Raw genomic sequence first — 24,478 nt, forward strand, 5'->3', positions numbered from 1 at the left:
TGTCGATTCTGAGGATTCTGATTGGCTTGCATGGCTTCATCCTTCTCCCTACACTGCCGCCCATAGGTTTGGCATAGTTATGACGGCGCTCGACGGCATATTTATCCAGGTTCATGTAAATGACAACATTTTTGAAAACGATGTTGTGTGCACGATGTTATTATTGAAAACGGAGGGGGGGAAATATTCGTTTCTCTAATTTCCCAGCTATGTGTAAACGTGGTGTGGGAAACAAAAGGCTGGAACACTAGACACACAAGGAGCTAAACTGGCACTGAGAGAAAACAAGACACACACTAAACACTCTGGTGAGGGGAGGAAGGATAACGAGACACAGGTGAAGCTAATCAGGGCGGGACAGACAATCAGACACAGGTGAAGTCATCAAAAGGGAGGGAAAACACACAGGGGCAGGAAGTGAAGTGATCTGAAACCAGAGGAGATGTGAGTTTCAAAGTAAAACAGGAAACAACATGAATGAATGAAATAAAAACATAACCTAAGAAACTTGAGCTGTGACATACCCAGCTGGACACCAACATTGTTAGACATTAATATTTAAATACATTCAGATTGTGATATCAGGTGACCACATTTCCATCTCAGGAACTGCCAACACCAAGTTGACATAGAACACTGACGACAGCTGATGTTAATATTTCGTTGGGGTAAAGTTTTGTTGCTAAGTAACCACAGTCCAACGTCTTCCAAATGTCTCATCTTGGGGTAGAATAAAGACATTGAATTGTAAGGTATGAAGAACAAAACCAAATGTCTGCAAAACATCATAATCTTATTATCCTCACAACATTTGTTCTAACGTCATTGGACATTTAAAATATTGTCAACCTGATTCTGAGTCCATCCAAAATGTATTGTCTATCTAGCGTAAGAGTCCATTGTCTTTCTAATGTCATAGTGATGTCCGATGCCAGTTTGAATAACTAGAAATAATTGGCATCTCAGCTGTCACCATCTTGTTTTTTTTGGAGTCAGAGGTGACCACATTTGGGCTGGAGCTGTGGAGGAGCCAGGGGTGGATCTGACTGAGAAGCTGAGGACTCTATTGGCAGACAGCCTGTCACTCAAATGGCCCCACCCTTATATACATGCATAACCTTAAGCCTTCCAATTGGAGCTTAAGCTTAAAGGAAATGGCCACTTCAGAATGAAAATACAGACAGTACTTACTGACCCTCATGCGGACAAGAAGTCCAGTGTAGTTTTTTAATCAGCAAAACTCGTTCGGGGTATCGGAGGATAACAGCTAGCCAGATTTTTCCATACACTTGAAGTGCATAGAACCCACGTCCAAAATCATTTTGAAAATGTAATAAAACTCCGCTAATGCATTTCAAAAACGGCTCGTCCATCGTAATCCAAGTGCCCTGAAGCCGCAGCATGCAAAACTGACTTGAAAAGACGTAATTTACTCCACTTTTATAGCATCATTTCGCTTCTCGCGCGAGACTCGAGAACATTCAGAGACGTTCTTGTTCTCGAGTCTCGCAAGTTGCAGGCTAACTGACCACAGTTAGAAATTATGCTATAAAAGTGGAGTAAATTACGTCTTTTCAAGTCAATTTTGCATGCTGCAGCTTCAGGGCACTTGGATTACGACGGACGAGCCGTTTTGACGGACATGCAAAATGATTTTGGATGTGGGTTCCATGCACTTCAAGTGTATGGAAAAATCCAGCTAGCTGTTATCCTCCGATACCCCGAATGAGTTTTGTGGATTAAAAAACTACACTGGACTTCTGTCGGCATGAGGGTCAGTAAGTACTGTCTGTATTTTTATTCTAAAGTGGCCATTTCCTTTAAGCCTTAAACTTTAACTAGTGAGTTGTATTAAAATTTGCCCCCTGTACAGTTGTCATGAAGGTGGAAATTAGCTATAGATACCAAAGCTGTTCTTCATACCAGGCTGTAAACATGTTTATTCCTGCTGTAAAGTCAACACTTTCACATGGGGGGAGTGACTCATTCTTGGAGCCAGCCTCAAGTGGCCATTAGCGGAACTGCAGTTTCTGGCACTTCTGTGTTGGTTTCACTTTTCAGCCCTGGAAGTTTTCAACTTGTGCTAACCACAGCTCCACCATGCTGCCTCATGTATGTTCTACAAAGTGTATGTTATTTGCATGGGCTATATGACCCTTAGATAATAAAATCCGTTGGCCTGTATTATCTATATCTTATAGCCAAATTGAGCGGGTATCTTCCAAGGCTACACTCTTTGTAGTATCCTGCTCAGCTCAGCAAGGAAACACTGTGAGTAACTACAGCTGTCAAATAAATGTGAAGGATTAACAGCTACAATAAAGTATAACACAACATTAAATGGAAACACTCACCCTGGAGTACCATAACCATAGCACTTGTGTAAATGTATTGACTCCACTGCTACTGCCAACACATATGTTGATCCTGACACATCTGTGATGACATCAGTTGATAATACTAACCTGTCCATACATTTCCATCTAAACCACGTATGTAAAATTTGCCTGTGAGTCAAACATCTCTTTTGCATCTCCATCGGCCTGTCTTAACATCTGCTTTTCAATATTTGGTTGTCAACAGTGAGATCTGATAACTTTGTGGTGCTCGCAGCTGCGTGGGGTGGAATATCCAGTAGAAGATACTATCTGTTGTGTCAGGATGGCTAAGCTGTTTGTCACAAGTTGGACTGTATATCATGAGGCACAAGGAAGTGAGTGTGTGTGGGAGTTTGTTATCGTGATTAGTGGCACATCTGGTCTTACTGGACGGACAGTTTATGTTGTATTCTAGCCATAAAATATGATGCACCTCAACCAGATACGACATAAGTTTCCTTTTACATCACAGTATTTGTACTTTTATTTCAAGGGATAGTGCACCCAAAAATGAAAATGCAGCCATTATCTACTCACCCATATGCCGAGGGAGGCTCAGGTGAAGTTTTAGAGTCCTCACATCCCTTGCGGAGATCCGAGGGGAGAGGGGGTAGCACACCTAATGGCTGACGGCGCCCCAGACTAACGTCCAAGAACACAAAATTGAAACCATAAAATATCTCCAACATGCTCATCCGTAGTGATCCAAGTGTCCTGAAGCCCCGACATAAAAAGTTGTTTTTAGCCTCACTGTTGCCTGTAGCTCTGACTTCTTCTCTGTGCTCCCCACTCACTTGTGTGTGCTTGCCCAAGACCAGCAAAAGCATGAGCTTTGCTTACCTGTGCACCGCAGGGAGAGACAACAGTAACCACATATCCGAGACCAATGCTATTGTCTGCCTGAACTATGGTTGAAAGGGAATGACTTACTCCTCTGAAAGCCTGCCATCTGGTCCTGCAGGCCTCTACCTTTTCTTCCAGTTGATCTTGGGGAAGTAAAAAAAAATGTCTCCAGAACACCACGGGTCAGTAGTGCTGGAAACTCAGGGTGGTCGGTGATGCGCGGAATCTGAAGAGCAACAGTCTCGTCAGTACTGATGTCCAGATTCAGGCATCGCCAATTCCCAGTCTGAGCAGCAAAGACTTTCCTCATCTGTTAGCATTGCTTTGCATTTGAAACAACTACACCACCAGGTTTCCAGTGCTCGACTCCGGTATTCTGCGGCTGGCTGAGGGTTAGGCTCATGAGCTGCGGCGGCTGCTTCGTCCAGTAGCCTGAGTTCCGTCCGTATACTCGGGCTCAAACAAATATGGCTCAACAAAGAAATGCTGTTCCTCCTCAATTTCAAAGTCTTCAGACATGTTGGGCTGTCCTTTGCTAAAAGACCGTAGTGCAAATTATCTTTTCGCTACTGTGGTTACTGTTGTCTCCCCCTGCGGTGCACGTGTCACGTGATGTAAACACGGGTAAGCAAAGCTCATGATTTTGCTGGTCTTGCGCAAGCGCGCACACACGTGAGCGCGGAGCACAGAGAAGCAGTCAGAGCTACAGGCTACAGTGAGGCTAAAAACAGAGTTCGCATGACGTTTTTCGAAACAACTTTTTATGTCGGGGCTTCAGCACACTTGGATCACTATGGATGAACATGTTGGAGATACTTTGTGGATTCAATTTTGTGTTGTGTGTTAGTCTGGGGCGCCGTCTGCCATTAGGTGTGCTAGCCGCTTCACCCACCGATCTCCTCAAGGGATGTGAGGACTCTAAAACTTCACCAGAGCCTCCCTCGGCATATGGGTGAGTAGATAATGGCTGAATTTTCATTTTTGGGTGCACTATCCCTTTAAGTAAAGTACACTTGGTTTCTCTCACTCACACGCAACAATCAATAGAGGAAGAGAATAGACTGAAGGGCTCTGACCACAGCATCCTGAATAAGTCTCCTTTTGGCCCCAACAAACTGAAAACACACTGCTGCACTGACTCACGTGTGTGTGTGTGTGTGTGTGTGTGTGTGTGTGTGTGTGTGTGTGTGTGTGTGTGAAAGACAGAGTGAGAGTGACAGTGAGAAGTTGAGAGTGAAAGGCTCGTCAGGAAATTATGTGCACACCTGGTTCCTGCCGTGTTTTACACAGTAGGTAGTGGTAGTTTGGAGGAGACAGGTGTTGGGTGCTACCAAACCATTGAAAACCACAAAGTGCACCCGTGATTAAAAGTGCTTCCTATGTAATCATGGCCTCAGTTTTACTACTAAGTTTGGCACCACAGGTAGGACTTCTGCTGGGAGTGATTTCTTCACTGGAGCAGGTCAGATCTGGGCAACTTATCTTCACAACTTTGTGCCATGTAGTTGTTCTAATGTGCTAGAATTTTGAAGCCCCATTAGTCTGAAAAATGTCCCATTGGACTGAAAACCCATTTCTTCAAAAGCCTGTTATCCCAAAAACAAACACCAATTGCTCTGAAGTCTGGTTTCTTTACAAATACACATTCCCTGCAGTTAGTTTGAGTTTCCCTGTGTCGTTTGAGCCTGGTGTTTTTCACCAACCTGTCCCTGATTCCTCTGTGACGTTTGTGCCGCCAAACCTGGATGTTTTCAGCCAAAACATGAACTTTTTTAACCGCAATCAAGTGGTTTTTGTGCCTGAACCTAACATTCACCACAGTGTTTTGACAAATGTAAAGCATCCGGGGTTAGAAGAAACATACAATCTGAACATTTTTTTCCCAGAGTGTGTATTTTGGGATTACGGGCTGTTGAAGAAATGGGCTTTTGCTCCAGTGGGATATTTTTCAGACTAAAGGGGCTGTCGGCACTATGGATAGTCCCCCCACAACTTAATGTATGTTAGAGAATTACATCAATGACAAACACTGTACATGTAAAACATCTGGAGCGGTGCATTAAGAATATTATCATTCTATCAAATGGCCATTATTGGTGGTTATCAGTGCCACAGATAATGGTTAGAAGGGTCCTGCTACACTGACTGGTATTTTCAGAACGCCGTTAGGTTTCACATTCACTTTGTTAGGTTTAAGCGCACAGACTACGTGGCTATGTTTAGAAAGAACATCATGGTTTGAGTTAAAATAAGTATGTCATGGGACATAAGTCACATATGACACACAACACATACTTAGAATAACGCCTTGCCTTTTGGTTTCACATGGAACACCAACCCATGAAGGTATTAGAGATACAGATACTGGATACAGTGCTGCTGCTCAGCCTTGCATCCAATTTTGCCCAGTGGCCACTCCTGGTATTGCAGCAAAAAATTCCTTTTACATCCCAAAAAGTATTTACTCCGTAGAGCATTAGAAATCAGATGTCTGTAAAACTGTACTTCAAAAGCTCGTAATATATCGACTTTTTGATCCATGAAGGTTTTATATTTGTAAAACTTTCCTCAAGCCAAGAAAAAGCAATTTAAAAATCTGTGATGTCATCACAAAGTAAAGCCTATGAGCTGAGTGGAAACGTGCAGGTGGGGTCAGTGGGAGAAACACTGCTGTGCATATTCATTCGGCCACATATCCTGGAAGTAAACATGGAAGCTTGAAACTTTTTTAGTGTATGTGCCAGGCGAGCTGTTTTCATTTGACTGAATAGGTGCCATTTTAGAGCCAAGTTTCCAGTTCTAATAATACATCCATGCACAAAGTCCGATCTCCTGGGTGAAAGTCCTGTATTTGACCCATCCCTCACCCCGACTGACCTCCATGTGCAGACTTTCTCACTCTTTATAGCATACTTAAGTTACTTCAGCTGCCTTCCTTCGTCATTGCACAACAATAAACACCACTTAATATGCTGATAACAGCTCTCTGACCCCTTCTTACCATATCTATGATGCTGATAACCAGTAATGACGCCCACTTAATCGAGTGAACATTTGAACTGGATGGGCTATTTAAGTAACGAGGAGGAGGTGACGCTGTACTTTGATCCAGCTAAATTTAGCATTTCTAAGCAGTACATAAACACATCATAAATGGTTTATAATATGCTGTAATGTAGCTGTAAGCAGATGTAACTCTTCCTGGGACCTATGATCGGAGGCTGGTGAATGAACCAATAATAATAGACATAATAAATCACAGTTTTAATTATATAAAATATGTCTTGATATGAGAAGTTATAATTGTTGGCAAATACTTTACATTATTAAATACTTAAAATTTCTTCATATCCGCTTACAACCATATTACAGTGTGTTATAAACCATTTTACATGTGTATGTAGTGTGAATGCTAAATGAGGGATTAGCCATGGGGACAGACAGGGGGAGCTGTCATTGCACAAAAAATACAAAATAAAATGTCTCTTTTATGGGTAGTGCTATTTTTCTCTCAAAAGAGTGCACACCACATTATATTTACAAATCAGATCTGTATGCTGTAGCACAAAATGGTCACACTGGACTTGAAATAAAAGCAAAACCTGCAGTATGAGACTGTCTCTGTCGTCTCACCTTGAAACCACAAAGGGTTAAAACTGTTACTTCTCTCTTTCTCTGCAGATGGAGGAATCCACCCTGCTGGACCGCTGCTCTGACTCATGCACACGTGTGTGAGTGTGTGTGTGTGTGCGCGCACGCAGGAGCCATTTATGCTCGTGTGTATGTGTGTTAATGAGTTGTGTTTGTGCGTGTGTGCGCCTGTGTGTGTGCAAGACATATAATTATCTGAGCATGTGTTTGTGCCAAGCCGTGGAAGGCACCGTACTTTCCGTGTCCTGCAGATGAGCGCACACACACACACACACACACACAGATGCAAAGAGGACAGGAGGAAGGGAAGAAAAAAAAAAACAAGAGAGAGTCGGCTTCAGACAGAGCAACTCAAAAAAAAATCTGTCCTCATTTCTCTTAAATGAACTTTTATGCTGACAAAGTGCACTGACCTGAACTGAACTGTGACGCTGGTGCTGCTGGGCCTTACATAAATTCAAACAAGACACTAAAATATTTGTGTTTCTCCCTTTAATACCTTAAATGTATGATTTTTTTTCTCCATATTCTTAAAATATTTGGTTAAGCTCAATCTTTAAAAGGAAAACTGAGGACATGAAGTTCATGGTATAGTGTATTTGTTGCTTGTAATATCTGATTTTTTACCATGTTAATAGGTAGAAGTATTCACACCCCTCACTGAAGTCAAAACCATAAAACCACAACATGCAAACACAAGCAAAAATCCTGCATTCAAAAGTAGAAGTAAAGAAATAATGTAAAACATCAAGCAGGAGTTTAGTGGAATCAACTAATCTTTTAGCATTAACTTAATAAATTGTTATTTTATATTTTAAATTATTCAAAAAACTATGTATTTATTTTTTACATTTTTAGAGACATTTTTTAGAGACTTAGTTTAAATATTCTTCTGACTTGTAGTTTTTTTTTTTTACCTTAAATAATGAAGTGACTCAATACTGCTAAGAGTTCCCTCAACTTTAGTTTTTAAAGAAACATCATCAGCATATTGGTTGACTTTTTGCATCGAAAGCCTTTATATTCCTTTGTATCAAATGAAGAACTGACTCATCTAACTGTGAAAATGTAGTGTAGTGTTAAAAAGTAATGTTAAATGAATGCAGTGGAGTAAAAATTACAATATATCCTTCTGCTGATCCTTCTGATAAGTACATTACTTCCTTTCCTCTACTGAATAACATGTTTCTGTTGACAAAGCAGGGATTTATAAATCACTCATACAGTATTAAAAAGATGGAAAAGTTTATTTACAACAGTTGAATGCATTTGAAAGCAATTAAAACAGCATAATTACAATATTTTCAGTGTACAATAACAGACACCAACAAAAAAAGACACCATATTGCTACAGTTGTACTGGGTCATTTGGAGTCGTTCAGATTAGTTTGTTTCCATTTCACAAACAGGCTCCAACAGATGCATTTCTGTACAGCATTTGCAGCAAAGCACAACACACCACAGTGTCTCTGTGTTCCCTACATTTCATGTTTTGTCTTGTTTTAACAATTCCAATTAAAAAAACTGAGTATACATGTTTATTAGACATTGGGTGATTCTCCTGTGGTATAAATCCGAACAGCTCAAACATAAATCTGCAGTGATTTGCTGAAGCGGCTCCAGCAGCGTTGATGCCAGTCAGTAAAACCCTGAATGTCACGCGACTGTTTCTGTACTGCAACACCTACAAATGACAGACGATGAATCACCAGGTTTCCATATCAGTTTCAGAATTCAATTCATCTTTCAGTTTCCTCCCTGCCCTGCTCTCCTCTCACACTCCAGCTGTTATACAGTACGTCAGAATGAGGTCTTAGGTTTAAGATGGCACATTATCAGAAATCAACATGCAGTCACAGCGGGGGGGAAAGACAAAGCGGGTACATTTGGAGCACAGGATGAGCCTGAGACGTGCATTTCCAGGAAGAAATGATTCGGTGAGGAAGAAACAACTAGATGTCTTGATACAATGTCATGAAAATTAAATGAGGTCATGACAGATACAAGGAGTATTCTTTCTTTCAGTTTCACACTTTTCTCATTGACCAGTGAAGGAAAAATGGACAAAGTGGCTTCAAATGAATGAATGAATTTCAATTTAAGGACTTAAAATATTCTGATATAAGATAACAACATACATTATGAGTTGCTCCTTTTTAATTTATCCTAAATAGCAGTGAGCCATGGACAGATTATGAGACAATGGGCCCCTGGACACAGACATATCAAAGATCCCTCACTGTAAAACACTGACAAAACCTAATGGTTGTTTTGTGTTCGTTGTGGCCGCTGTGCAGGTCTTTGTAGTCATTTAATGTCTCTTTGTGGCCATTTTGAGTCCCTTTGGAGTCGTTTTGTGTCCCTTTGTAGCCATCTTTTCAGTCATTTTCAGTCTCTTCTGGCTGGAGCCTCTTTGTAGTCATTTTGTCTGTGTTTGGACTAATTTTGAAATTGTTTTGTGTCTCTTTGTGGCCATTTGGAATCTCTTTGTGGTCATTTTCAGTCTCTTCGTAGTCGTTTTGCATGTGTTTGGGGGAAATTCTGAGCCTATTTGAAATTGTTTTGTGTCTCCTTGTGACCATTTGGAGTCTCTTTGTGGCCATTTGGAGTCCCTTTGTGGTCATTTTGAGTCTCTTTATTGTCATTTTATCTTTCTTTGTGGCCACTTTGAGTCCCTCTGTAGTCAATTTGCATCTTTTTGTGTCTGGAGTCTTTGTAGTCGTTTGTCTGTGTTTGGGGTAATTTTGACGCTATTTGAAATTGTTTTGTGTCTCCTTTTGGCCATTTGGAGTCACTTCATGGCCATGTGGAATCTCTTTGTAGCCATTTGGAGTCTCCTTGTGGCCATTTGGAGTCTCTTTGTGGTCATTTTGAGTGTCTTTTTTGTCATTTTATCTTTGTGGCCACTTTGAGTCCCTCTGTAGTCATTTTGCGTCTTTTTGTGTCTGGAGTCTTTGTTGTCGTTTGTCTGTGTTTGGGGTAATTTTGACGCTATTTAAAATTGTTTTGTCTCTTTGTGGCCATTTGGAGTCCCTTTGTAGTCATTTTGTGTCTCTTCTGGCTGGAGCCTCTTTGTAGTCATTTTGTCTGTGTTTGGACTAATTTTGAAATTGTTTTGTGTCTCTTTGTGGCCATTTGGAATCTCTTTGTGGTCATTTTCAGTCTCTTCGTAGTCGTTTTGCATGTGTTTGGGGGAAATTCTGAGCCCATTTGAAATTGTTTTGTGTCTCCTTGTGACCATTTGGAGTCTCTTTGTGGCCATTTGGAGTCCCTTTGTGGTCATTTTGAGTCTCTTTATTGTCATTTTATCTTTCTTTGTGGCCACTTTGAGTCCCTCTGTAGTCAATTTGCATCTTTTTGTGTCTGGAGTCTTTGTAGTCGTTTGTCTGTGTTTGGGGTAATTTTGACGCTATTTGAAATTGTTTTGTGTCTCCTTGTGGCCATTTGGAGTCACTTCATGGCCATGTGGAGTCTCTTTGTAGCCATTTGGAGTCTCCTTGTGGCCATTTGGAGTCTCTTTGTGGTCATTTTGAGTGTCTTTTTTGTCATTTTATCTTTGTGGCCACTTTGAGTCCCTCTGTAGTCATTTTGCGTCTTTTTGTGTCTGGAGTCTTTGTTGTCGTTTGTCTGTGTTTGGGGTAATTTTGACGCTATTTAAAATTGTTTTGTCTCTTTGTGGCCATTTGGAGTCCCTTTGTAGTCATTTTGTGTCTCTTCGTGACATTTTAAAGTCTCTGTAGTTGTTTTGTGGCCGTTTTGAGTCTCTTTGTAGTCGTTTTGCATGTGTTTGGGGTGTCTCTTTTAAATTGTTTTGTGTTTCTTTATTGTCTTTTTTGCCTCCGTGGCTATTTTGTAGTCGTTTTATGTCTCTTTATGGTTGTTTTGGGTCTTTTTGAGGTCATTTTGCATCGTTTTGTGGTTGTTTCGATCTTTTTGTAGTTTGAACGACATCATACTGAAGTTCTGGTCCAAGAATGCCTGTGCCCAGTAGGCCTGGTCAGTAATCCCTCCATTATGCCAATATCACTTTTGATTCGCCTGATTCAGATGTCAATTTGAGCACTTGGGTGTCTAATCCATGTTCACAGCTGGTAACTTTGTGATTTCTGTCCTGGACACAGTTACTGTGAGGCTGATGTCATGAGAGGACAATTTTTAAAGATTTCTATAAAATTTTCATCTGTTGATGTTATTCACTGAAATTAATCGCCCATGTCTTTACACTTCATATTATGCTTGCAATAACAAATGTCAACAAGCTTAGACAGCCTGATGCTAATCCATCACCTCATCACAGGAGCTTGGAAATGACACTTTGTGGCTGAACAGCTAATTTAACAAGATTAAAGATGAGACTAAACAGATGAGAGTTTCTGAAATGAGAGTTTAAAGATGATGAAAGCCAAAATCACACTTTGTCTGTGATGCACTGGTGTTGACACAACTGTGCAAACATCTGAGCATGACTCAAACACAGACGCAGATGAATTTGGTTATCGATTGTGTTACAACAAACTGCTGCTCTGATTTGCTGGTGGGTAACCTCACCGTGAGCGAGCAACCATGATGGAACTAATTAGTTTTAGAAGATTAAATCAAACACGTGTAACACACATAACAACACAGGATCTGTAATGCTGCCGACACTCATTGGAAACAGATAAACTTCCACTGAAGAGTAAAGCTTTAAATGCATTAAATGTGAATAACATTATACTTAAATCTCAGTCAAACTGCTTTTCTGACACTGAAAGATATTGGTGGAGCATGAAAAAGAAAAATTACATTTCCATTTTTATTCCAGTCAAGCTGAAGAAAACACTCACTGCAGCTGATGATCGATCAAAACAACATACGGTATGGTGACATTTCATTTGTACCATCTAAAACAACCCAGAAAACAATGGTTTTGCACAAATTTGTTTGCTCAACATTCACACTGCACTTGCAACATGGCAAACCCAGACCAAGTTGGGGTTGCCGTTTGGGCAACAGTCCATGATGACTCCATAGAAAAGCTCAGGGATGCGGCTGTGCACTGCTCTTTAACAGAGGTGGGAAGTTAACTAGATGTACAATCGACAAACCAACCAGTTTGGACTCAAGTTCTGTTCTCTTGTAAAACCTAAAAAATGCAGTTTGAAAACATGTCCAAATAATTATAAATCTCACTTTTGTGTGGCGATGTCTTCTTTGCCTCGTTCTGGTGCACCAAGCGTAACAAGGTCATTACTGCCCCCTGAGGCCGGAGAGCAGAAAGTAACCACTGTAATGACGGTCAGTGAAAACCACAGTTGTAATAACTGGCACAAGGGGCAACAATGACTACAAAATAAAAAATAATAATAAAAATAATCTGTTCTTTGCCCTTATTCCCAAAAAGACAATATTCCTACTAAGTTGCTTACATGTCTGATGAAAACGGATATTCCACTAATACTTCTGTTTACACGCAGCCCTGCATGCTCCAATTGATGTGCTCTAACATGACGTATATCATGTCAAAATAAAGAGAAGTGGCGTGGCTGAAGTGGCTTGTCTTTTGCTTCTTGCATCAATGTTTTCCACTGTGGCCACATGTCGGACCGTGCGAACACAGCCTGTATCCATGACAACACACAGAGTTGAGCGTAAACAGACAAGGGGCCACGTGTTGCAAATTACGGTAAAAACTCCAGTTGAGACGCATATTCTGAATGCCTTGAATATATATACCAAAATATTGCTATTATACCCCGAATAATACCGACATATCCTTCATGTCATGATTGGAAAATGCTAAATTCATGCTAAATTTGCTAAATAATGCTAAATTTGGAAAACTCCTAATGGACTGTGGAATGTGCTGTTTATGTGACAAACATCACATTTAAAATTTAAAAAAAAAAAAGTAGAAAACAAACTTGGAAAAGCCTCACAAAGGTGAAGCGTATGCTTTGTCGAAAGTGTTCTCAAACAGGATGTTTTGGTTTTGAAAGAAAAAAAGGCTTCAATGATGAGAATTAACTGGTTGGTTTGGCAAATGAAAATCTGATTATCTTCCCAACCTCCACTGCCTCCCTGACATTTTATAGAGGAGACATGCTAAACATGTTTCATGGTCTGATAAGGTGCTTCGCCCCAATACTTTCTTGCACAATTCTTCTTCACAACTGTATATTCAAATACCTAACTTTGATATTTCTGCATACAAAGGAACAGGCATTTCATAGTTTTTGCATAAAAGGTTTTCACACTTTCACAAGCTAATCCGCTGTTTATTATTATTCTGGTTCTGTTTAAATGAGCTGTGAGTGGTTACATGCATTTTACTAACCCAAAACCTAAAAGATACAAAAACAATGGCCTACTTTTGGTGGTTCATCACATGACAATGAGACCGGTATGTTAATAAGCCTAAAGATAAGAATAAATGTACTTAATCGGAAGTCTGTATCGCGGCTATTTGATATGGTACTGTTGGCTTAACAGTCAGTGACAAAACCCTCTTTGACTCTGCATGATTCAATGTTTGGTTGTCGTCCAGAAATCTCTCTCTGAGAGTGTTTAATGACCTGGCAGGCATGAGGAGACTTGGCCAGGTCTGAATCACTGGGCTAATAAACGGATAACGTGACCTTGTCAACAAACCAATACTTGCCAGATACATTCAGTCCGGCTGCTAATGTTAAATCCAGAGGCTGAAACAAAGAACGGTGAAAGACAGTGCTGTTTGATCACATAGGAAACTTAGGAAAAGGCTTTGAATATTAAAACAAGGTTAAATAAAGGTTTGTAAATGTAAAATGTAGAAAATGAGTAAACTAGAAAGCAGGAAATGACACTGTTTAAAGGTTTATATGATTGACATTATCTCATGATTGATTTGTTCATCATCTTGCTCTTCTGTATTTCAATCCACCAACTGGGCAGCTCAGTAACAGGTACTTAAAACTTATTACTGTATAACAAGTGAAGCATTCTGCTCCTGCATTTGATTACTAACGTGCAAATTGTTTGTGTTAATGCTGAAAACAACCAGAGCAAAGAGGGAAATGGTGCCCCTTAATGCTTTTTTTAAAAGACTGTATTTTGTGATAAAAATGATTCTGAAATTGTTGGAAATATAATGTTAAATCACCATTAGATCTGGATCTAGTGGTTACAGAAACACACAGGTTTTTTTACACAGGGAAAGGCTGCTAATAATTTGTGGAAACTTAACTTCCTGAAATTCAAAGAAATGTGTTCTTACGTTTTTAAAAAGTTGCAGGATTGGTGCATCTACTAAAAGTACCTTTGAAGGGAAAATAATCCTGATTACAGATTACCTGATTACATATAAACCAAGTGGTAGCAGGACGGCTGCTAAACCTTGACACAGGGTTTTGAATTATGACACATAAAACAAAATGGACACTTTATCACTGATGCAGACAAGTGCAGGACAGGATTCATTTCTGTCAGGAAAGTTGGGCAAATTGTGTGTGTGCTGATCAGTCCAGAGTGCACGTTTTCTCCCCTCCTTGAAAATTATTTACAGTCCCAAACACTTGCTTGCAAATATCTGCTTTCTCTAAATTTCCCCTCGAATGTTCCCATCTTTTAAAGTCCAAATGCTGTAACTTGCCACCCAGAACAAGAAGTTTTGTTACTGAGGACCACGGCAAATATTCTATTACCACCTCACCTCTCCCTGGAAAATGAATCCTGCCCAAATGGGGTCTGCAAAATACAGAACTGTCATGAAATCTGATGATGAATCAGTCAATACCTGTTTCAATTAGTACTCAGAATATCTGGACACAAAGTCATTTCTGTGGCTGTAAATCCTGCCATACAGTCAACTCTTATTAACTGACAATGTAGACATAAGCAGACATGTAATTCATGGTAACAAAGTGTTACATGGCAAAGTAGTTTCGATAAAAAAGCTGGATAAAAGTGGTTACTTTGGCCCAGAGTCTGTTGCATGCTGGATCCGGATGTTACAGGAGTGCAAGATCATTTTTCCTTGCCTGAAACCATCAGAGGGGAAAGATGGGGGAAAGTTTTGCAGATTGGACCCACGTACTTTTACAACCCTGGGTCTGTGGAGTTGATCACCCGAGGAATTCATAATCTCTGTTCAATTACAAGCTAAAAGCTAAAAAACTAAACGAGTAAACAGGAAACTGTACAAGGCACATTTGAAGTTCCACAGGCGTAATTTTGCACAGAGGCAAATTTAGGTGAAACGACGGCCCCTGCGCTGGAAAGGAGTGCAAAATCCCGGCTCTTTGGTAGCAACGCAAAGGCTCAGAGACTGTGAAGGACAAACAGAGGTGAAAAAACAAACATCCAGGCATTTTAGAGTTCCTTAAAGGGGTTACCAATCCATCAAAATGAACATGAACAGAGTCCAAAGTGTCCTTTCTCAACGGGGAAAGGAGAGAAAGGAGGACAAAAATTAGGTCCCAAAAAACAAAAAGGATCCAACATAGATACATTATTTCAGGAAAAAAATAATAACGATGCTACGTCTGCTGGGTTTTCCAAAGGCTAAACCTGAGAGTGGTTCTGGCTGTTCGTACTGCCTTGCAAGTAGATCATCCGTCCGATCATTAGAAGCAGGAGGCCCACGCACAGCAGCACGGTGGGCTCCTGGTGGATGTGCGGCAGCGGGTTTGGATTGATCACAACCCGTCTATGTCTGTCTGCCATCCCCTGGAATAGAGAGGAGAGAGAAGAGGAGATGTTACTGTATTAATAAAAAGAATATGGCAGAAACACTACACGCATAACAATACATCGCTCTGGATTGATACATCAATTCAATGATAAATGATCCAATATTATCAATGCAGAGAAAATCGATGACACATCTAATGGCATGTCTGTGTCACTACTTCCTTCCAAGCACACCACATTCCTCAACATTCAAACAGTGCTAACGCCATAGCACCAAGCAGACAAGAAAAAGACAAAGATATCTTCTGATATCAACTGCAGGCCCCAGAATTGAACTGAATTGAAATCATATCATAGCAGACTTTGTGATATCAACAAATATTGCATGGTCCAATCCAAAGAATCTATATGACATCGTACTGTGAGAAAACTTGTGATTTATAGCCCTAATACACGGCATGGTTGCACCAAACTGGATGAAAGATCAGTTCAGAACAGAATCAGATCAGGAAAGAAAAAGTTTGGGTGGAGACAATGGATGCAAGATATCAGCACGTCATCTGTATCGGCCGATACTGGCCTTAAAATGAAATATCTGAATCTGCAAATATGCTGGTAATATTGGTACATCATTGGTTTCAGACAATACTGGCCTTAAAATTAAGTACCAGAATCAGCCAACGTGCTTTTTCTAATTTTGCACAATGAATAAGGGGTGGGCCGTCACGATAAGGGTATGTATGTGTAATATGATGTTAATTCCACTACAGAGGAGACGTTATGATCACTACAATTAGCTAGTGAAAAAAGTGGATATATCGATATCTGTATCGGTTATTGGCCAAATAAGTTGTAATATATCGGCATATCCGATATTGGCAAAAAATCTAATATTGTGCATCCCTAGTGGAGACACAACTAGATGAAAGGAAGAGGTTTGACACAGAAGTCCAGCAGTAAGGATGGTGATGTCAGGGGAAGTAGATAAAGACAATCATCTTTAACTACAAGGATCTAGATTCAATGGACCACTTGCTAAATTGTGCCCACCTTATCTACTGTGCTTTAACTGTCAACCTCTCCACCTTTGCACAGCATATATTTAGTTTACAGTGATGACATTTGAAATAATGGGTCCTTAGTTTTAGGTGCAGATAGACAGAAGCAGCCTCTTGTTTCTAGCCGGTTGCTAGCAGATTTCATTAGCTGTAGCTAGGTAGCCAAATAAGCTAAAGCTGTAATTGGCTAACTTTTAAATGTTTCCAAACATCTTGTTGATGGTCCATGTAGAAGACATGCAGATAAACAAACAGCACTGTGCTTGTATTGCAGTAGAGCTCCTTAGTCCTAATATTACAAGTGTGATAAATAAAAGCCCAGAGGTTGGAGGAGCCAGAGGTAAGATTTATGTTTCGCTGATCATATTTTGAAACAGTGCACAAGAGAAGAGGCTTTTATGGGTTTGGCAAACACAGCAGTATCTTGGATAATGAATGTGACTGCTGTTGGAAGGTAAACAACCCTGAGTGATTATGTGGTTAATGGGTGAAAAAAGCACTTCATGGTTAGTTGTTTTATTTGCATAAACTCAACCATCACCTGTCAGTTATTCATGTCTGACTGAATTATCTGCATTGGCTTTTGCTTAGTGTGCTCTCATTTCACAACACCTTCTGAGCGTGTTGTAATACACATCACGTAAACACCCTGTAATCCCCTTATGGTAGAAATCAAAGAGACACACACACTCATACTGTATGTTTACATCCACAGGAAGCAGGTAAGTACAGTTCTCTACATCCTGCCACAACTCTCTTTACTCTCTCTCCAGGTGTGATTTCCTTACGTCACTGTGAGCATGAATGCGTATGTGCAAGGTGTGTTTGTATGTTTGAAATGGTCTGAAGGGGGTTTTTTGGATTTGCATTTCTAGTGTTGCAGCATCTACATACATAAAAGGTGTAACTGTCCACTCAGTGTATATTTGTATATATGTAAAGGTCTCCATTGTTCTATGGGTCTGAAAATGGCAACATGGGGGAAGTTTTTGTGTATTGTTTTATGTTTTAATACAGAGAAAAATACAACAGGGAAAGGAATGATGATGATGATGATGATGATGATGATGAATGACGAAAGGTGTTGGATAAATGTAAAGATAGCTGCTGCAGAATGCATAATGTAAGAATAAAGGGGTCGTGTAGCATTGTGCAGTTATAAGGACTTGTGTAAGACAGGTTAAAAAAAAGGTTTAAATCGAAGCAGAGGCCAAGCTACCCTGACTTTTAATCCTTAGGAAGAGTCAGGTTTCAACATCACTTGATCTTGTATTTCCAATAAAGCAACTGTTCAATATTTGGAGTCTCAAGCTTAAGACTACATTTCCACCAGATCCGGCAAGGACGCTAGAGGACACATTGCCCCACTCATCTGGCCGCTCGGTGGGTTTCTCACTGGTGATATACCCTATTGTGGAATGCACCTGATTGGACATACACGCTGCTAGTTGGGAGGTCCTTGGTTCTCTGCTGGTCGCTTCAAACAGGAAACAACATGGCGGCCTGCTCATAAACTTTCTATATTTCTATCTAAACCAATGGTTCCCAACTGGTCCGGCCACAGGGTCCAGATTTCTCCTTAGTGATTCGTTCAAGGTCCACAAATTTTAACATATTCAGCGTAATACTTGTGTTTGGCCATGTTGTCGAGCTAGTTTGCTGTTTCTGTTAAGTAGCTGTTTGTTAAGGCCAAAACACACCGGTGCTGTACGACGCGTGTCAAAACAGCCGCCCCCATTATTTTCTATTTACAAACCCACACTGGCAGCGGCTCGACGTGCGTCGATGTGCCGCACCGCAGCACTTTGCGCTATTGTCCTATTTTTCCAGCGTTGCTGCCTTTGAAAAAACGCTATTTTGTACTTCCCAGCCTAGCGGACTGGAGTGTGCAATACAAATCCGGTTGACGCCCCACAGCGTGATGCTTTTTGTGTGTGTTTGGGGCGGCACTTGAATCAAGTCAATGACGCCGCCGTCATATGACGCCGCTGGTGTGTTTTGGCCTTAAGTCACTCACTCAAAATAAAAGCTTGTGCCAGAAATTCACTGTACTTCATATATAAAGTGTGTTTTTTACAAACTTTTCACGTTTGCTAGTCACTTGTGGTCCATTGAGAATGGACCTGCAACCCACTTCTGGCCCGCAACCCACTAGTTGGGAACCACTGGTCAATCCACCAAAATCTATTTCGGAAAACATTTTTGGTGAGAAATACGCAATGCCACTGCTGTATCTTATTCTATTTGAGAACTACATTGCCTAGTTTGGCCGTTTAGTCAACGTTTCGTGACCCAACCGCACCGTGCTGCATAAAGTTAAATGTAGTCTACCCTACACAAATACAGACCAGCCAATGTACTGCAATCCCTCACCCAAACTCACTGCAACACACCCACCCTGCATTGTGCACCTGCTTCTCTTGCTCTTTATTGGAATTGAAAAGAAGCCTTTAGTGGTCCTCCGTTGTCAAATCTGGTGGAAATGCACCGTAACTCAAGATAGCCCTGATGACATCTCAGTTTTGGTTGGGACTCTAATAGTTCCTTCACATGATAAAGCCTTAACTGTCTTTCCTGTCTCTCCCTGAACATCTCTTTGCAGTCATTCTGACACACTTGGCACGCTGTTGACTGAAACAGGTGTTTTCCTTTCTGCTCTCTATCCCTTCAGGAGGAAGCCCTGTGCTTTGGCCTCGGTCCATCGCTCCAGCAGCAGCAGCTTCGCACCGATAAGAGATCTGCCCGGTCGACAGAAGAGAAAGGACATTTCCCCGGGAAGCCTCCTCCCAAAGAAAGCACTCTCCCGAAACAACAAGGTTCCTGTTGCTGAGGAAAGGTCGAGGGGATCTCCACAATGAATGACTTTGAGAAGTATCTGGTGACTTCACTTACACCAACACACTCTTCTAATAATAGAAGGGGAAACTACAGATACAATATTTTGCGGATATTTTGAGGCCTTGCACCTGCTACTTAACATATTTTCCCTACCAACTGAAGTTTCAATGTAAAACATATGGATTCACTGTGAATTTTATCAATGAACTCATAGTAAAAACACAAAAACAGCAGTAGAAGGCTGTGTTTGCACTTCACAGCTCTCAGGTGTGAAATCTTGGATCTGTCTGAATGTGAAGCTGAGTTCTGCGTAAAAAAAGAAAACATCCTCAGCTACTATTGCTCCCCTAAATTAAGTTTTAAAAAGGAAACCTTACACTCTAACTAAAGCATTTACAAGCGTCAGTTTTTCCACTGGAAGATGGATGTCCTGTTTTGGCACTGAGCCCTTCAAATACAGCCCAGCCGGATGGACTTTACAATACCGTCCAGACATCGACTGGCACAGAATAAGCCTTCTGCCCCGGGGCGAGGCTGTACTCTGAAAAACAGGATTTTAATGGACGAGGGCGAGAGAGGAATATCAAAGCTGTGTGGTTTGATTTGAAAAGTGAGCCAAAAACCACAGAAACCCCTGATGCCAGAGGAGGAAACAGGTGAGGGGAAGACTGGTTAACCCTGTGTGGAATCAGTCTGCTTCTAATTCTGCTTCTAACTCTGGTCACGTCAAACAACCAGGTCAGAGATGACCCAAGAATTGCCAGAATACAGATTTGAACAAGACGTGACCTGGATTTCCTGTACAGGGCCAGTTTAATAAGCCAGACAGATTCATGGAGACTTGTAGAGAAAGAAATACATCGAATGCAACAATCTGGATACAACCAATCACACTTACTCTGTTTCTCCCAGAGACAGAAGCACAGTTCTTTTCAACTCCAACCCAACAATGAAAAAGTGTTACAACTTAAAGGAGGAAAAACTTTTGTGATCAATGGTCTCCAGATCCATCGCTCTGAATATGAAACACTTCATTAAGAGCCAGTGTAGCGGCAACACAAGATAATTACCTCAATCAGATCTGAGTATGTATGTTTCAACACGTTCTAACTCCCAGTTTGAAAAATACAGCAGCTTTGTCAGCAGCCCTATGCTTTAAACCATAACGCTCTAGGAACCCTTCTAGCATCAGTTTTGGAGACTTGAGGAGATCGTGTAACTTTCTGTTTGTTTCATGCATACTGTCTTTTCAAAAAGAACTTCGTATTGTACCATGATTACTTTCGGTTCAGACAAAAAACCACTTGGTTCAGTTTAGAGCAAGATCAGGTTTGGGTTAAAACAAGTACATTTGTTGCATAACTTTACTTAGTAAGTATAGGTTTTGCACTTGTGTCCTGTTTAATATGTAATGTCTTTACTGTGCTGTTTCTATGTAATGTTTCATATCATAATGACAATTTCCCTTTATCCAAGACAATTTTCTTCTAAGGGAGACAAAGAAAGTAACCATGACCTTGACCTTGACGTATATGAGTTTGCAATAAACGTCACATGTCACGTGACGTTAACTATGTAACTTAGTGAAAATAAGTCAACATTGACTTTTGATTTCACATAGCACATGAGCAGCTGCCTCCTGGGTGAAAGTCCTGTATTTGGTTAGCCCATCCATCACCCCGGCTCTGCATGGACTCTCTTGCACTTTTTTACAACATCATTGCTGTGGGCGGGTCTATATTGGAGTTAGCTGAAAGTCAGGTGCATGTCGTTCAAACACTACAGGATGCATTGTGCGTCACATTCCCAGACATGTTGGCTAGCTAACAAGCAAGCTTTATTTGCTGGGCTTTCTTAACTTAAGTTTTGGCATCACCAATCACAAGCATATTTTTTAGCTGTGCTATCAGTTGGTTGGTCAGTCCAGAGTGAAATATCTCAGACATTCACGGCCCTCAGAGTATGTGTTCGACTGAATTTTCCTCCAGTGACACCATGTGGTCGACATGTGTGATTCAGAATGAACAGTTTCCCTCAGGATTAACTGTTTTAACTATAGCAACCCATTGTCTCTTCATCTAGCACCATCATCAGGTCGACATTTTAATTAGTCCAACAGTTTGGTTTTATGACCAATCACCTGCAAAATTAATGACATTCCCATCAGACTCAGCTGTGTTTTGTTTTCAGTGCCAACTCCCAAATGTGCATGGTGACGTGCTCAACTGACATGGTTAACATTATAAAAATTATCACATCAGCATGTTAGCATTTTCATTGCGAGCATGCTGTCGTAAGCATTCAGTTCAAAGCATCACTGTGCGTAAGTGCAGCATCACAGAGACGTTAGTGCGGCCGTAAACTCTGTGAGTGTTGTTTTATTATTGGTCGGAGCTTTAAATTAAATCCACCATGAAAGAAGAAAAGTGGACTGCCTAATTTCTCTGAAAAAGAAGGCACACATCTCCATAAGCACATCTGGAAAAACTATTCTAACGCAAGAGGTGATGCTTTTTTCCTCTCTCGTAGGATTTTTTCCCCCAGTAATCATCACCTTGTGAACTTTCTAACTTTAAATCAACATTTGAGGAGACACCAGCGGAGGAGCAGCTGAAAGAGCAGCAGAGACTCAGAACTGTTAAGGCTCACTTCACTGCAGCTTAAACTGAGCCTCGATTTCTCCGAATGTCACCAAGGGGCTGTTATGTTTGGCAGAGCAAACTCTCCAAACATTGATCTTTTTGGAGATTTTATTTCACCTCCACAACCTGAAATTCTGCCTGTAAAGTAAATCAAGACTCCTGCATGCAGAAGCTTACGCAAACACTTATAAAATCTGCCCTCCTTTTCTTTTGGCCCCACACGACCTCAAACATTTGTCGTTTGAAATCATAAATAAGAGTTTCACCTTGTTTAACTAAAGAGCAACCTTTGTAAAAGCAGCAAAGGTTGATTTATTTTCTCAGGTCACACCATTTCCTCCTTTGCCTTCAGATATGCAATTATACTTTTCTGTTGGGAAAACTTTATGATTATCATTATTAATGTTAATTTGCTTGCAGCGGTGTTAATCATATTGCACATTAGAGACTTGTCTCTCCTCAAAGCAGCTTTGGAAGACAGACACAAGCTTTGTGGTTTTTAAGTTGGCAGAGTCTCTGTGCTCTTTCCTCACCTCACGAACCGCTGCAATGATTTAACTCTCAAGATGGTCGTCAGTTTCAGAGTGAGGGAAGGGACCACGCTGCCAGATTTATGAGTCAAGACATAAAGCAAACTAACTGAAAACCTGTTTTACGATTACATGTTCAATTTGTTGATGTATTGATGTCTAGATACATGAGGTTATAAATAAGAAAGGGGAAAGCCAGCTGTTTAAGTCACTTTTAAACAATTGTATATGATTGAAAATGTCAATCATTAATCAGATGTTTTGTCCCCTAATTAAAACTGCCACCTGTCAATGTCCTTCCACATTACAGTCAATATCCTGCTCTGTAGTCATGGTTAGCACTTACTATATTTTATATATTGTACTGATGAAAGCACAGGAGAAAGTGTCAATGACAACAGATGAGCTGAGTCTTGATGTATGTGGTTTAACACAGCTGACGCATTTACATCTGACCAACATCTGTCTATAATGTGTCTCAAACCACCTCTGGATCAGATCATCGTGCTATTTCAGTGCACCTTTGTTGTTATTTACACCTGCATTCATTTATATGAATCACTATCAGATAGCTCTGCAGTTACTTCAACTCTTTTAGGGATTCAAAGGAATAGTTTGACATTTTAGCATATGTGCTAATTTGCCCTCTTGATGAGTGTTAGGTGAAAAGATTTATATCGCTCTCATGTCTGTGCATTAAGTGTGAAGGTAGAGCCAGAGGGCAAGCTCATCATAAAGACTGGATGCAGGGGGAACTCATTAAATAGCATGTTGAATCTTGCTTGTTTAATCCAAACAGTAACGTCAAAAAGGTTACAGTAAATCAAGTGTTCTGGGAATACAAATAATTACCTATGATTAAAAACATCATGTAGACAATAGGGCTGGTCTGTTATTTGGGTGATTGGTCGTATTTCAGAGTCAGGATGAGAGGTTTGATTTCCACTGCAATCAGAAGCAGATGTACTCCTCAGCTGACGAACTGCAGGCTGAGAATCTGACATGAAGCCAAAACCAGTTTCAGCAAACACTCTTGATATTTGACCTTATGCCTCAGGATTATAGAAAAGGAAATATACACACACGTGCGCACACACACACACACACACACACACACACTGGCCATCCACTTAATAGTTTCCTGATTTGAACTCTTACCTCAAATAACCCCTTCAATCATCTGAGAATAGAAAACCTGCTGCCACAAATTGTTTTCCTGCTGTCACTGCAGCTCTGCAGGCTTCTGACGAGTACTTCGACTGGCACAAACATGTAGGCGCCGTCATGCGCATACACACAGTAGGGCTACTGTGATGCAATATGAGAACAGACTGATAAACACGCGAAAAATAAAAAATAAAAAAATAAAAAAGCAAGAGAGAAACCAAGCGGGCAGTCAGCCAATCAACTTACTAGATAATCAGTCAACCAGAAAATCCACCAGTCAGACAGTAAGTCAGTGAACCAATAAAGCAACCACACAGTCATGCAGCCAACTAATATCTGCACATCGAGGCACTGCTGATTATGGTTTCATGTTTTTGCTATCCATTCACTTCAGTTGAAACGTGATATACAGCAGGTATATAAATCCATCACAATAATCATCATCATCAGTTCTATTATTGCTGCATGTTATCACAGCTGAAAATGCTGACACGTTTTCAAAATCTTTCGGAGTGATGAGTTGAAAAGTGGGTGGGAAACTCCAACATCCGAGATTTGCCTTCATGCTCTACAGTAGTAGCCTTAATCTTGTTGTGAATCAAAACCAGAGGACAAACAAGAAGTAAAACATGAATGAGTGGATTTGGCAGCTTTGTGCATTAAGCTGGATTCAAAGGCCTGAACTTCCCAGCAGCTCTTGAATGCACCATCTTGAAGACTTT

The 24,478-nt window shown here is 40.6% G+C and overlaps 1 protein-coding gene across 1 annotated transcript in view; it reads right to left on the reverse strand.

Moving 5' to 3' along the window:
- Positions 1 to 8,095: 8,095 nt before the first annotated feature.
- Positions 8,096 to 24,478, reverse strand: part of bcl2l11 (BCL2 like 11) — a 35,161-nt gene continuing 18,778 nt past the window's right edge. The window contains exon 4 of the mRNA XM_033613068.2: positions 8,096 to 15,557. Coding sequence (XP_033468959.1) covers positions 15,393 to 15,557 — 165 coding nt within the window. The 3' untranslated portion in view covers positions 8,096 to 15,392. The remainder of the gene's footprint in view (positions 15,558 to 24,478) is intronic.

The sequence above is a fragment of the Epinephelus lanceolatus genome, chromosome 17 (assembly GCF_041903045.1).
Source record: "Epinephelus lanceolatus isolate andai-2023 chromosome 17, ASM4190304v1, whole genome shotgun sequence".
NCBI lineage: Eukaryota > Metazoa > Chordata > Actinopteri > Perciformes > Serranidae > Epinephelus > Epinephelus lanceolatus.